Below are 14,254 nucleotides of genomic sequence, written 5' to 3' on the forward strand. Positions count from 1 at the left end.
GTGGCACATGCCTGTGGTCCCCGGTACTTGGAAGGCTGAGGTGGGAGGATCGCTTGAGCCTGGGAGTTCGAGGCTACAGTGAGCTATGATTGCACCACTCCATTCCTGCCTAGGTGACAGAGCAAGACTCTGTTTCAATAAATAAATAAAAATAAAGAGCTCCTTGGCTGATTCTAAGGTGCAGTCACCACTGAGGTCCTCAACAGCGAGGAAGTGACTTCTTTGAGGACACGCCATGGGCCAGGCTGAAAGTGGACTCCTGGTCCAATGCCCTTCTATGTCTTCTCTCTGCCTCCTCCTCCTCAGTGCAGTTGCTGGTCCTCTGTTAAGGAGAGAGACTCTAACTTGTGCGGTGGGAGGGGGTGATGGGGAACCCTGACTCAGCTCCTCTTTTGTCTTGCCATCTCTGGCCAGTTGCTCTGCCTCTCTGAGCCTTTGTTTTCTCCTTTCTTCTGGTGTTGATCCTATTGGCTCTGACTACTTCACAGGACTGTGAGGATAAAAGGCAGACCCATCCAAATGCCTGGAGAGAACTTACTCTAAAAGCACCATGCAGGCTGGTTGCAGTGGTTCACGCCTATAATCTCAGCACCGTAGGAGTCTAAGGCAGGAGGATTGCCTGAGCCCAGGAGTTCAAGACCAGCCTGGGCAACATGGCGCAAGACCCCATCTCTATTAAAACTTTTTTTTTAATTAAAAGCTTTACTCATATAGATAGGTAGATAGATAAGCATATATAAGCACCATGCAATACAAGCCATGGGCTCTTCCAAATCCCCATTTTCCAGGTGAGGTTGGCAGCAGAGCCACCTGCCACCACTCTCAGGTGTAGAATGGGGCCTCTGTTTCCTGAGAAGCCCCAGGTGCCCTGATCAGACTATTTCTAACAACTGCTAATGAGCCCACTAGGGTGCCATAAATAGACACCCAACACTGCACGGAAAGGCATTATTTGCACTTGCCAACAAACACCTTTTTTTCAGCTTAAAGATGGCGCCAGCCCACACCTGGCCTCAGGGACCCCTCAGTGTGTCCCTGGGTTTTACCCTCAGAGTGGCCGCTCCCAAGCTGCCCAGAGGACTTCCTCGTCATTCCTCCCCACAAGACCCCCTAGGGGACTCTCCTCGTACCCGCTCTGGTCTCTGCTATCCCCATGGTGGCCTCTCCCTCTCCACTTTTTTGGGGTTCCTCATGTGGCATCTCTGTCCCCCATTTCCCCCACTCGCAGTCCGGGGTCTGTTCTCCATCATAGCAGCTTTGATTTGTTAAGTGCTTCCTGGACCCCAGGCACCCCGCAGGTGCCATCTGCTTTAATCTCTGAGTAGCCCTGGGAGATAGGCACTGAGCCCCTCGAGGTCGGGTGCTTGCCCAAGGTGCACTGGTCGGGGGAAGCCTGGGGATCTGCAGGACCCCAGGGCCTTGCTCTCCTCGTCCCTCTCTGGCTGGCTGCCTTTGCTCTCCTGGGAGTGAGGGTCCTGGAATCCAGATCCACCGGGGCCCCTCCATCCTGCCCGCCCAGCCTGGCCACAGCAGAGGCAAAAAGCTGAGGCTGGAACCTGGGGCAGGGCTTTGCACAGAAGGGGCTCCCTCCCTGCCAGCTGAGTCAGGAGGGGAGTGGGGGATGGCGGAGCAGCTGGGGAAAGCCCCTTTCTTAGAACTCCCACGCCATCCCCACTTTCCCCCAAATTTCTAATCATAAATTCTTGATCTTGACCTTCGAGAATCCACTGTGTACTGAGTCCCAAAAATTCCACTCATAGCCTGGTTGGAGGTTAAGGCAGCAGGGTTGGGCCAGAGGGTGGGAGTGAGCCGATGGGTGCCAGGGGCCTCAGATGACGCCAAGGGGCTGGAGGCGCCTTCCCTACACCCACTCTGGGGCAGGTGGGTTATAGGCACACAGATCTTGTTGGTTGAGGGCAGGTATGGTTGAGGGCTCATACCTCTCTCCCAGAACCCAGCCATTTCCCGTCACCTGCACAGCCCTGGGGGATGATGGGTACAGATGGGAAGACCCCAGCTGATGGAGACCAGTTGCCACTTTTGTCCCAACTCTTGTCGTTGTGGCCTCAGCAGCTGCACCTCTCTTGGCCTCCCTCCATCTCCTGTGGGGTGGACCCCCAGCAAAGGACCTCTGCACCCCGAGGAGCTCCAGGAGAAGGCTTCGTTGGTTTTAGCAAACGAGGGAAGTGGTGCCTGCAGCCTCCCCAGAGGCTTGCCTGGGGGCTCAGGAGCGCTCAGGTCAAGCCTGAGGGATGGGGTGAGTGCTGGGCCAGGTGCCCCACAGGCTCCCAGGAAGCACCCCTGCAGCCTTCCTCTGTCTGCTCCTGGGCCCAGGGACTGCGGGACTCTCGGCTGCTAGGACAGGTACGTGTGGGCCAGGTGTGGGCCGAGCAGAGGGGTGGGGAAGAGGCTCAATGAGAGAGACAGAGGAGAGAGGGACATAGGAACACACGGGGAGGCACGTGAAAGCAAGAGGAAGAAGGAGAGAGAGGGAGAGAGCCGCCCTGGGCTCTCACGGGAAAAGTCTGCGGTCCTCCCGCCCTCCCCCTCCTTCCCGTCTCCTGCTGCCTCCTTCTCTCACTGCGGAAGAGGCAGGAAGGCCAGCCTGAGGGAGAGCCTCGAGTGTGAAACTGGAGGCTGCTCACAGAGTGGGTTTTGTTACCTCGTTTCTGGATAAAAACCATCTGGCACTGGGTGAACAATGTCCTTGTTAGTGTCCTTGTTTTCCTACTGTCACTACACACGTGTGTGCATATGTCCACCTGTGCATAAATGAGGATGTGCATACACACAAACACGCCTGCACACACACGCTACATAATACAGACCTGTGAGTGTGCATGGGTGCACCTGGGTCTGCATAAATGCACACACACGTGCAGAAGCATGCACTTGGGTCTATGTCTGTGCACACCGCGTCTTTCTCGGTGGTGATGCCAACCACTTGCTCGGGTCTGGCCCCTTCTGGCCTTTGTCCAGGAGGCCTCACCCTGCCTGCTCTGACGCTTGCCAGCTTCCAGGGGAGGCTTCAGAAGCCTGAAGGCCTTGGGATTTCAAAGCCCTTTAGGCACCCTTCTGTGTGCCCACTGCTGCATGCATGTGGGTGCCCTTTGGTGCCATGGCCCCACGCCCTTTTCCCCCAGGCCTGATAGCTCTGCTCACCCCTGCACATCTCTGCTCCTTTGGTCTAGGGCAGAACTCAGGATGAAGGGGGCAGCTGCACGTAGCTTCTCATGCCCCTCTCCCCCCAGCTCCCAGAGTTCCTCCTGGAGCCCCACGCAGAGGAAGCGGGCAGCTGGTCCTTGTCACTGCCAGCCTGCAGGCCTGGGAGGCCCCCTCCTTGCCTGCCTGGCAGAGTTTCCACCAGGAGTGCCCTCGGACTGTTTGGTGTGTTTTAGCAACTGTCTCTGCCCCATAGGGGAAAGGGAGGAAGCCAGATAAGTTGAGCGTTCTTGCCAGGGAGCTGGGTCGGGTGGGAGGTGCTCTGCCTCTGGCCACTCTGTGGTCCACGGGCCTGAGAGGTCCCTGCAGCCGGATCAGGGTGAGAAGGTCTCCCTTGTGCCTTAGGCCTCAGAGAGTGTGTTGTAGCAAGAAAAGTGGTCTGTGCTGGGCATCGGGAGACCTGGGTTGTGTGACGAGAGGACCTGGGGTCAGGTCATCTGTCTCTGGGCTTTCTCCTGCACAAAGAGGGGGCTGGGCCAGGTGACCTCGTAGGACCCTTTCTGGGTCCTCTGCCTCTGAGGGTTTGAAGCTGAATCGTGATAACTGGGGAAGCCTCATCACAGGCATGGCTTCCTTCCTTACTCCGTGTACCAGCTGAGCCCTGCAGAGATGTCAGACCTTGAGCAAAAAGCGTCCCTTTGCAGACTGGATGAGGGCATGGTGGGCAGAAGTCAGGAGAGGAGACTGACAAGGAAGGGGCCTTGGCAGGAGACAGACAGTGCACCGTTTCTCAGGCAGTTTCTGAGACACCCAGGGCGCAGGCATGAAAAGCTCTGTTCCTGTGCAGCGTGGGCACCTCAGACATCTGTCCTGGTGGTGGGGCTGGGGCTGGGCTGGGAACGGAATGGGGGTGCTCCACCCTCTCAAAGTCACGGGCCCCTGCTACTCCTAAGGCCAGTCTTAAGCTCTGTGGTGAAGACATAAGAATACTGGCCTCTTATTGGGGTTCCTGGGGGTCAGAGGAACACAGCCATCGAAGGCCATTGCTTGGCCACATGATGAGGCGGGGGACCCCAGGAACACCAGAGGGCCTCACACTGATATCCTCGTCTTTCTCCCTTTCTCCTCCTGCTCCGTTTTCCATGGCCTGCTGCTGTTCCCTGATCTCCAGGAAGTGGAGGTGAGTACTGCCCGGGGCCCCACTCTGTGTGGTCTCTGCAGAGCACACCCCCTCCCCTCCTGTCCCTCCACACCCTCACTCTGACTTGCCTTCCCTGCCAGCCTCCAGTGTGGCATGGGGGCAATCAGGAGCTCATGGGAGAGGCTGGAAAGGATTCTGGACATGGGTTTATAGGGATAGAGGTGTGGGGGAGGCAGCTGGCAGGGCCTGGGTGGACAGGGGTCAGCCACCAGGATGACGGCCATTGGCACATGACATCACTGGCCCAGGCCTCTCCTTGGCCCCACAGTTGAACCTCTGGGATATGGATCTTAGCCTTTCCCTTCTCCCTTGTCCCTGTCTGTCCTCTAGGATGACTATATCAAGAGCTGGGAGGACAATCAGCAAGGAGATGAAGGTAACATGACTCTCCCGGTGGGGGAAGGTGACTGACACGTGTGAAGACTTGAGACCAGAGGGCAAGCCCTGAGCCTGCTTGGGGGCTCCTTGAGCAGCCAGGCCCCAGTGAGAATGGGACTTCTGAGCTCAGGAGCTCTAGTTATCAAGGGCTGCTGGAGGGAGAGGCCTCCCAGCTCAGAAGTGGGGCTGGAGGTTCCTGGGTTCTCCCAGGTGACCTGTGTCCTGACTCTGTACCCCTGCAGCCCTGGATACCACCAAGGACCCCTGCCAGAAGGTGAAGTGCAGCCGCCACAAGGTGTGCATCGCCCAGGGCTACCAGCGGGCCATGTGCATCAGTCGCAAGAAGCTGGAGCACAGGTGAGAGGTTTGGGGAGGTGGGAGCCCTGGAGGGGGTGTGTTCAAAGAGCAAGGGCTCAACTGACCCTCTTCTTATGAATTAGCCATCTACTGCTGTTAAATAAATTGTAAAACTTAGTGCTTAAAGCAGCAAATATGTATTATCTCACATCATTTCTGAGGGTTGGAATCCAGAAGTGGTTCTCTTAGATGGTTCTGGCTCTGGGTCTGTCTTGAGGTTATAATCAAGGTGCTGGCTGGGGCTGTTTCATCTGAAAGCTTGTCGGGCTGGAGGATCCACTTCTAAGCTCAGTCTTATGCTCTTGGTGGGAGGCCTCAGTTCCTGGTCATGTGGACCCCTCCATAGGGATGCTCGAGTGTCCTCAGAACATGGCGGCTGCCTTCATCTAAAGTAAGTCATTCAAGAGATGAACGAGGAGAAAGCCACACCATATGAGAACAATTACCAAACACTGTGGGATCCAGGGAAAGTCACGTCTCCTTTTTGGGCCTTGATGTAGTATCTCTAAGACAAATAGGTTAGACCATATAATTTGAGTTTCCTTTCAGCTCTGACATGCAGTGACTTCATGAAATATTTAAGGTGGTAGCTTGTGAGAGATTGTAGCTTGCAGAGGAGAAAGGAGTGAGGGACATTTAAGGAAGCCTTAGCTCCAGCTGGGTGCAGTGGCTCCTGCCTGTAATCCCAGCACTTTGGGAAGCCGAGGCAGGTGGATCACCTAAGGTCAAGAGTTTGAGACCAGCCTGACCAATATGGTGAAACCCCATCTCTACTAAAAATACAAAATTAGCTGGGCATGGTCGCTTGTGCCTGTAGTCCCAGATACTCGTGTGGCTGAGACAGGAGAATTGCTTGAACCTGGGAGGCGGAGGTTGCAGTGAGCCGAGATCACGCCACTGCACTCTAGCCTGGGTGACAGAGTGAGACTCCATCTCAGAAAAAAAAAAAAAAAAAGGAAGTCTTAGCTCCAGCCCAAGGACAAGGCTCTGCCTGGCTCCAAGACCCTGGAAAAAGTTCCAGTTCCCTCCCTTCTTTCCTGAATCATAGAAGATGAAAGATGGGGTTGCAGTCTTAGAAGGCTGCAGGGGCGTGGCCGGTAATGTAATACATGAAGAGTGCTTGGTCACGGGCCACTCTGTGGAGCACAGGCAAGGTGGAAAGCAGGCAGCTGCTTCTTGGCCCTGGTCTATTACAGCGATGTAGGAATGCAGGTCCAGGACTCCCATGCTTCCATTTTTCAAAGAAAGGCCAAGAATCCAGGTATTTATGTGAGCTCTCCCATTTGGTAAACGTTAGTGCATAAATAACTCAATTAAAAAAAAAAAAAAAAACACTTGGTGGCCAAGTATGGCCCAGAGGTCATCAGTTTGCAACCTCAGATTTGGTCTGACCCCCTAAGTGAAGTGTGACTCCCTTTTACCCCTGGCTGTCAGACCTGGAGTTGCTACCTGAAGGCCCCACGGGACTCAGTGACTCCTAGAAGAAGAGAAGCTGGGGGAATTTATGGCCTGCTCAGTTGGTTCCATCCTTCTGAGCTGGAGGAGGGTCTGGCAGCAGTGTGGGGAGTGTGGGGAGGGGCAGGAAGGGGCTGATCTGCTGGAGATTGCTGCTGCCTTCCTGTTGGAACAGGTCTCCTCAGCCCTCCCTTCCCTGCTCCTTCCTCATTGTCACCTCCACCCTGGTGTGCTCCCCACCCTCTCCTGTAGGATCAAGCAGCCCACCGTGAAACTCCATGGAAACAAAGACTCCATCTGCAAGCCCTGCCACATGGCCCAGCTTGCCTCTGTCTGCGGCTCAGATGGCCACACTTACAGCTCTGTGGTGAGGAGCCCGGGTCCCAGGTAGGGTGGGGGTGGAGTCACCTGAGGCCACAGGAAGCAGAAAGGATGACCCAGCTGGGGCCTCCAGAGGGGTTTCCAAGACTGAGGTGGGGCCAGATGGCAAGGTCAGTGCATTCAATGCAGCCAGCGATACTGGGGCTACCTGCAGCCCTGGCTGGGACTACCTGAGAGTTGGAGCCAGACCCTGTCTGTCCCTGACCTCGGACAGGTGCAGGTGGGGAGTGGGGCCTGGAAGAGACACTATGGTCAGGTAACTGCAAGTCAAAGGAACTGAGGGAAGACCTCAGCCAAGTGTGGAGGGCTGTGGAAGAAGGAGCTCTGGCATCCAATTGTTAGGGGGTGAAGAAAGGAGGATTTCCACAGGGAGGTGCCAGCGTTCACCAGTGAGCAGGGGCCTTCTGGGGCAGCAGGAAATCATCCTCCATAAGAAGGCGATGGAAGAAGGAACGGATTGGGAGAATGAATTTGCACCTTATGTGGATTTTTGTGAGGATTTCAGGAGACAATATTTGAGAAAGCATTTAAAAAATTTTAGGCTGGTCACGGTGGCTCACGCCTGCAATCCCAGCACTTTGAGAGGCTGAGACGGGTGGATTGCTTGAATCCAGGAGTTTGAGACCAGCCTGGGGAACATAGTGAGATCCTGTCTCTACAAAAAATACAAAAATTAGCTGGGTGCGGTGGCGTGTGCCTATGATTCCAGCTATCTGAGAGGCTGAGGGGGAGTCCAGGAGTTCGAGGCTGTAGTGAGCCATGATTGCACCACTGCACTCCAGCCTGGGTGACAGAGTGAGGCCTTGTCTCAAAAAAAAAAAAAAAAAAAAAAAGTAACATAGAAATGCAGGTGCTGATAATGAATGTTTTTACTGGCAACAAGGAGTCGGGAATTGCTTGGTTTGGGAGGGCACTGACAGCTGGCTTGGGGTGGGTGCCAGGGCTGAGGGGCCTTCTTGGAGTGAGATGCAGATTTCAGTCACCCGCTGTGGGTGATGATTGACATTGCTGTGGGGATGAGGTCATCCAGGGAGAAGAAAGGGAGGAGAGAGAGAGAGAATGAGCAAGAGGCCAGGGCAGAGGCTGCATTTAGGAGATGAGAGAGGTGCAGGGGAGCTGGCAGAGCTGGCAGAGGCGGGGAGGAGAAGAAGAGGAGCTAGTGTCCCACAACCCAAGGCCAGGGCGAGATCTGGGCCGGACGCTGCAGTGCGGTCCGGTCCAGGGGTCACGCTGTCTTTTAGGGAGGTGGACGTCGGCAGGAAGTCTGGCTTTCATCCCGGCTCATGGCCTTGGGCAAGTCACTGGGCCTCTGTGTGCCTTGCTGTTCTCTGCTGAGCAGGAGAAACCCAAGCCTCCCAAGTGAGATAATGTTGTTGAGCGCTGTGATGACCCGCTTCCCATTAGCAGCCACCCCATGAGAAGAAAGAGATATGACCAGGAGAAAAGGCCCTGGTCAGAACCTGGCTTTAGCAGGCAGCTGTGGCAGAAGCAGTTCTTTGCGAAGGCCGAGAAATTGTTAGATGCTCCATAGGCGGTGCTGTGTCCTATCAGGAGAACTGAGAAAAGTCCACTGGGGTGATTGTGGGGAGATCATTGAGGGAAGGGCTGATGGCTGATAACAGAGGGACCAAGGAATAGGCCATGAGAGCCAGGGGGGCAACAGACAGCTAACACAGGGGAGGGGCGACAGGGGCAGGGGAGGGGAGACAGGTGTCCTGGGAGGGACAAATCCTCAGAGAGGGCCGAGCAGGTTCATGGGAGCCTGCGTGGCTAGGACCAGCTCTGGACCCTGCTTCCCGGGCCTTGCTTCTCTCCACCGTGCATCTCAGTCTGCAGAGGAACCAAGAGGACCCTTCAGGCTGTTCATGGGCACTCCATGGGGGGAGGCAGATGTGGCTGCCATGGGAGGCTTGAGGGTGTCCCCAGCTGTGGGGACCCCTGGGGTAAGCCCTCAGTCCTCTGTTCCACCTTTCCCCGTGTGCAGTGTAAGCTGGAGCAACAGGCGTGCCTGAGCAGCAAGCAGCTGGCGGTGCGATGCGAGGGCCCCTGCCCCTGCCCCACGGAGCAGGCTGCCACCTCCACCGCTGATGGCAAACCAGGTGAGGAGAGGGCTGGGCCACCAGGCTGGGGGTGCTGAAGGGCCACCTGGCACCTCCGTCAGGGCTCTAGGGTGGTAGAAGAGGTGTGCAGAGCAAGAGGGAAGTGGCAAAAATGCAGAAAGCTTGAGGGAGCTGTGAGGTCAGAGGCCCAGATTAACACAGAGCAGGAGGCTTGGGCTCAGCCCTCGTTTCTCCCCTGGGTGCCTGGAAGGTGGGCAGAGGGAGGGACTCAGTCACAAGGAACCTGGGCTGTGTGTTTTTCATGCCAGGAAGGAGCAGGTGGTGGGAAATGGGAGAGGACTCAAGAGGAAGCCCCTGATTTCCACCTTCCCTTCTGCTGCTGCCTCCCTGACCCCTCCCCAGCCTCCTGGCCTGCAGGGCAGGACCCCAGACTGAGATCGAGCCTCTGTTGCTCCACTGCACATTCGCCCTCCATGCCTTGTCTCTGTTCTGCAGAGACTTGCACTGGTCAGGACCTGGCTGACCTGGGAGATCGGCTGCGGGACTGGTTCCAGCTCCTTCATGAGAACTCCAAGCAGAATGGCTCAGCCAGCAGTGTAGCCAGCCCGGCCAGCGGTAGGAAGCTTGCTGCTCTGCCTGGAGGAGGGAGGGAGATAGGGAAGGGGCCGAGGACACAGGTGTATGCTGGGCCAGCCCACCCTTGTTCCTTCCTGCCGGACTCGGGGCCCTACCATCTGGGCCCCAAAAGAACCTTCACCCTGAAGAAGTCAGCTTCCACCAGAGCAGGAGGGATACCGGTTAGCTAGTAGGAAGAACTTAACATGGGTGGAGAGAGCTTAAACCCTGACATGGGTAGCCCAGGGAAAGCAGGAATTCTTTTCCCCGAAGGGCTTTCAGAACAGGGTTTTGAATGGTTCAGGCATAGTCCTATGTGGAGGTGGAAGGAAGGACCTTTGGCCATTCTCGAGTTTCTCAATCCCATGGTTAGATTCCAAGCTGCCCAGACCCAGAACAGAGGGCTGGGGCTGATGGCGAGGTGGAGGGATGGAGGGCTGGAGAAACGGCTGAATAGCCAGATGAAGCGTGCCTGAACCTGATCTTTTCCCAGGGCTGGACAAGAGCCTGGGGGCCAGCTGCAAGGACTCCATTGGCTGGATGTTCTCCAAGCTGGACACCAGTGCTGACCTCTTCCTGGACCAGATGGAGCTGGCCGCCATCAACCTGGACAAGTATGAGGTCTGCATCCGTCCCTTCTTCAACTCCTGTGACACCTACAAGGATGGCCGGGTCTCTACTGCTGAGTGGTGCTTCTGCTTCTGGAGGGAGAGTGAGTGCGGCCCCTCTCCCAGGCCCCTGCCTCACCTGTGTGGGCTCTACCCGAAGTTCCAGGCTCTCTTGGGAAGTCAGAGTAGCTCTTTCTTGGCTACGTCCCCAGGCCCAGCACTTTCCCAGCTTGCCCACTTCCTGTACTCCCTTAGGGCTTCATTCCTTAAGGCCCAGGGAAGCCAACACTTTCAGCTCCCTTCCTTGGCAGGCTCCCAGGTGGATCCAGATTTTGTGGGTCCTGAAGCTTATATACTTTTGGAGGTCTTCTTTAAGAACGAGTTAAAAAAAAAATCCCAGCACTTTGGGAGGCCAGGGTGGGAGGATCATGTGACCCAGGAGTTGGAGACCAGCCCAAACAATACAGGGAGACCTCGTCTCTATGAAAAAAAAAATAGCCAGGCATGGTGGCATGCATTTGTGGTCCCTGCCACTTGAGAGGCTGAGGTGGGAGGATTGCTTGAGCCTAGGAGGTCAAGGCTACATACAGTGAGCTGAGATTGTGCCAGCGCACTCCAGCCTGAGCAACAGAGCAAGAACCTATAAAAAAAAAAAAAAAGAAGAAGGAAAGAAAGAGTATGAAAAATAACAAATGTAAACTTTCTGGGGCCCCTCAGAGGGCTTGGGAAGAGGCTGTACAAGTGAGGGTCTTAGAGCTGAAGATGCATTTGCTTCTCGGTGATTCTTCTTTTGGGCACATCTTAAATTTTGTGCCACCAATCAGTGATTACATACGTTGTCATCAGCCTTAGAGATGTGATGAAATTTCTCAGCTGAATATACCTGAAACCAGAGCTTTCAAACTAGAGTCATCTCAGGAAATTGAGGTCCCCAGGGCTCACCTGACCTGTGCGGCCAGAGCTGGGGAAGCCCTGGTGTTCCTCACTGGATGGTTCTCCCCATCTTGGTGGGGGATCGGCAGTCAGGGCCCAAAGCTTCAGCCCGGGCCCCACCATACACTAGTCAGGGACCCCCAGCAAGTGACCAAATCTTTCTGAGTTCTGCTTCTTCATCCGCATCAGGAAATTACAATACCTGTCTTGGAGCCTGTTGTGAGGATGAGCCAAGAAAATCTGTGCAGAGCACCGTGTAATTCACAAATCCCTCTGCAAATGCGTGGTATTGTGATCTGTTTCACCACTCTGACTGCCCAGCTCTCCTGCGACCTGCATCACTCCAGCATTTTGACTTTCTGGGCCTTTGAAGGCCACTCCATCCATTCTGTACAGCAGCTTTCTTGGGCAGGAGGCTGGGAACTGTCCTCATTTTACAACCAGGCAGTCTTCCAGCTTGGAGAGGTGGGGACTTCCCAAGGTTGCAGACAAGTTAGAGGCTGGCTGCTAGTTACAGTCATGTGTCACTTAACGAGGGGGATACATTCTGAGAAATGCATCATTAGGTGATTTCGTCACTGTGCAAGCATCACAGGAGTACTTACACAGACCTTGGTGGTGCGGGCTCCTGTGCACCTGGCCCATTGCTCCCAGGCTACAACCTGTGCAGCATGTTATGTGCTGAATACTGCAGGCAGTTGTAACACAATGGTAAGCATTTGTGCATCTAAACATAGCTTAACCGAGACCGGGCATGGTGGCTCACTCCTGTAATCCCAGCACTTTGGGAGGCCGAGGTGGGTGGATCACCTGAGGTCAGGAGTTTGAGACCAGCCTGAGCAACATGGTGAAATCCTGTCTCTACTAAAAATACAAAAATTAGCCAGGCATGGTGGCAGGTGCCTGTAATCCCAGCTACTTGGGAGGCTGAGGCAGGAGAATCACTTGAACCCAGGAGGCAGAGGTTGCAGTGAGCCAAGATCATGCCATTGCACTCCAGCCTGGGTGACAAGAGCAAAACTCTATCTCAAAAAATAAAATAAGGCTGGGCACAGTGGCTTATGCCTGTAATCCCAGCACTTTGGGAGGCTGAGGCGGGCAGATTATGAAGTCAGGAGATCGAGACCATCCTGGCTAACAGGGTGAAACCCCGTCTCTACTAAAAATACAAAAAATTAGCCAGGCATGGTGGTGGGCACCTGTAATCCCAGCTAATCGGGAGGCTGAGGCAGGAGAATGGCATGAACCTGGGAGGCGGAGCTTGCAGTGAGCCGAGATCGCGCCAATGCACTCCAGCCTGGGCGACAGAGCAAGACTCCGTCTCAAAAAAATAAATACATAAAAAATAAAAATAAACATAGCTAAACATAGAAAAGGTACAATAAAAATAGTGTTGTAATCTTATGGGGCCACCGTCCATTGTTGACTGAGGTGTCGTTGTGTAGCGCGTGGCTGTATTTTCAGGCCTGGGAGTTCTCTAACATTCCCTCTAGCATTATGTTCCCCTGGGGTCTCTCATCTTTGGGTGTCTGTGTGTTCACCCCGCCTCCTCTTCTGAACCCTATTACTCCTCTGATGGGTCCCTAGGACTTCTTGGGGACCTCAGGTCATCCACAGCTGTGGGATGAGCTGCCCTAAATAGAGACTGGACATTTTCATGCCATAGAGCCCCTGTGCTTCCCACCCCTGCTGTGGGGTGGCCCCCTGTCAGAAACGGGGTATTTTCATCTTGCAGAGCCCCTGCCTGGGTCTCTAAGCCTTGAAGGGCTCAGTGTATCCCCCCAGCACCAGGGGACAGCCCCGTCAGAGGCTGCTTCTCTCCCCGCAGAGCCCCCCTGCCTGGCAGAGCTGGAGCGCGTCCAGATCCAGGAGGCCGCCAAGAAGAAGCCAGGTGAGTGGCCAGACCAGGCTCTCAGAGGAGGAGGTGGGGACAGCTTCCTGGGTTCATCTGAGACCCAGGGGCTCCAGCCTTGGGCCTCATGGCAGACATGGAGCCCAGAGGAGGCCCTGGCCTAGGAAGACAGGAGAGGGATGCCCCCTTTCTGTGTCTATCCTTGTGGTGGGGCAGGGCCTCCCAATCCACCCCGGGAAAAGCGTGTTTTAGGCACTAATTTTATGCCCATCCATGCTGGAGCTAGAGTTTGGGATACAGAAGGATCCTGGAACCCTCCATTGAGTTTGGTTTCCTTCAGCAAGGGTGTGACTAATGTTTGAGTGAGGCCGTTCCCTGAGAGACACTCACTCATGTACTCCATAAACACCTGGGGGCCGGCCCCAGAGGTACAACAGCAGCAGACCCAGCCCAACTCTGAGCGGATGGCAAGACGGACGCAGTCTCCGGCCTCATAACCCTTTAGCTCGGGCCAGTCGGGAAACACACAACTCACAAATGGACACACTAAAAAGACAGAACTAGCAGTGTGACCTGTACGCAGGTGCCCGGGAGCTTCAGCTGGGGGGCCTACAGGAAAGCAAGTGGGCCCCGGAGGCAGGTCGGACTCAGAGTGGCTGGGAGGAGAAGGCTGGGCCTTCCTGGCAGGGGACAGCCAGGCCGGAGGAACTGTGGGAGGATGGAGAGTGTCAAACCTGGTGAAGTCAGACTGGCTGTCCTAGAAGACTTGGGCCATGGAGTCAGGGAAACTGATGGGGCGGCTGGGAGCTGGCACAGGGGCCTGAGCAGTGGTTCAAGGAAGCGGGTTTCCTCATCTCCAGTGAGTAGAGCCAGAAGAATTGCTGGCTGGTGTCCAGCCCTCAGCGTCTGGGCCTGTTAGGGGGTCAGCACCCGGTCTGGCTGGGCTCTGGGGGTGTGTAGACTTCTGCTCATGCATGAGGCCCTGAGGTTACCTCTCTGAGGGGCCCACAGCCTGGGCCCCTGCTCTGACCCTGCCTGGCACTGTCTCATTCAGGCATCTTCATCCCGAGCTGCGACGAGGATGGCTACTACCGGAAGATGCAGTGTGACCAGAGCAGCGGTGATTGCTGGTGTGTGGACCAGCTGGGCCTGGAGCTGACTGGCACACGCACGCATGGGAGCCCCGACTGCGGTACGGGCTGGGCAGCTCAGGGCCTGCTGGGGGCCCAGGCCTGGGGGCCCTTGTCGTGGG

At 55.6% G+C, this 14,254-nt stretch overlaps 1 protein-coding gene across 3 annotated transcripts in view; it reads left to right on the forward strand.

The window, feature by feature from the left end:
* The window catches only part of SPOCK2 (SPARC (osteonectin), cwcv and kazal like domains proteoglycan 2), a 29,225-nt gene that overhangs the window by 11,059 nt on the left and 3,912 nt on the right, over positions 1 to 14,254 (forward strand). Inside the window, exons 1-9 of one of the 3 annotated variants that reach the window (XM_054503435.2) lie at positions 3,414 to 4,342; positions 4,694 to 4,739; positions 4,984 to 5,098; positions 6,806 to 6,920; positions 8,919 to 9,033; positions 9,397 to 9,609; positions 10,103 to 10,321; positions 12,979 to 13,041; positions 14,057 to 14,194. In XM_054503435.2, coding sequence (XP_054359410.1) covers positions 5,067 to 5,098; positions 6,806 to 6,920; positions 8,919 to 9,033; positions 9,397 to 9,609; positions 10,103 to 10,321; positions 12,979 to 13,041; positions 14,057 to 14,194 — 895 coding nt within the window. In that variant the 5' untranslated portion in view covers positions 3,414 to 4,342; positions 4,694 to 4,739; positions 4,984 to 5,066. Of the gene's footprint in view, positions 1 to 3,413; positions 4,343 to 4,693; positions 4,740 to 4,983; positions 5,099 to 6,805; positions 6,921 to 8,918; positions 9,034 to 9,396; positions 9,610 to 10,102; positions 10,322 to 12,978; positions 13,042 to 14,056; positions 14,195 to 14,254 lie in introns of those variants that run through there. The other 2 variants (XM_054503433.2, XM_054503434.2) reach the window with 2 other exon arrangements.

This window comes from Pongo pygmaeus, chromosome 8, assembly GCF_028885625.2.
Source record: "Pongo pygmaeus isolate AG05252 chromosome 8, NHGRI_mPonPyg2-v2.0_pri, whole genome shotgun sequence".
Taxonomy (NCBI): domain Eukaryota; kingdom Metazoa; phylum Chordata; class Mammalia; order Primates; family Hominidae; genus Pongo; species Pongo pygmaeus.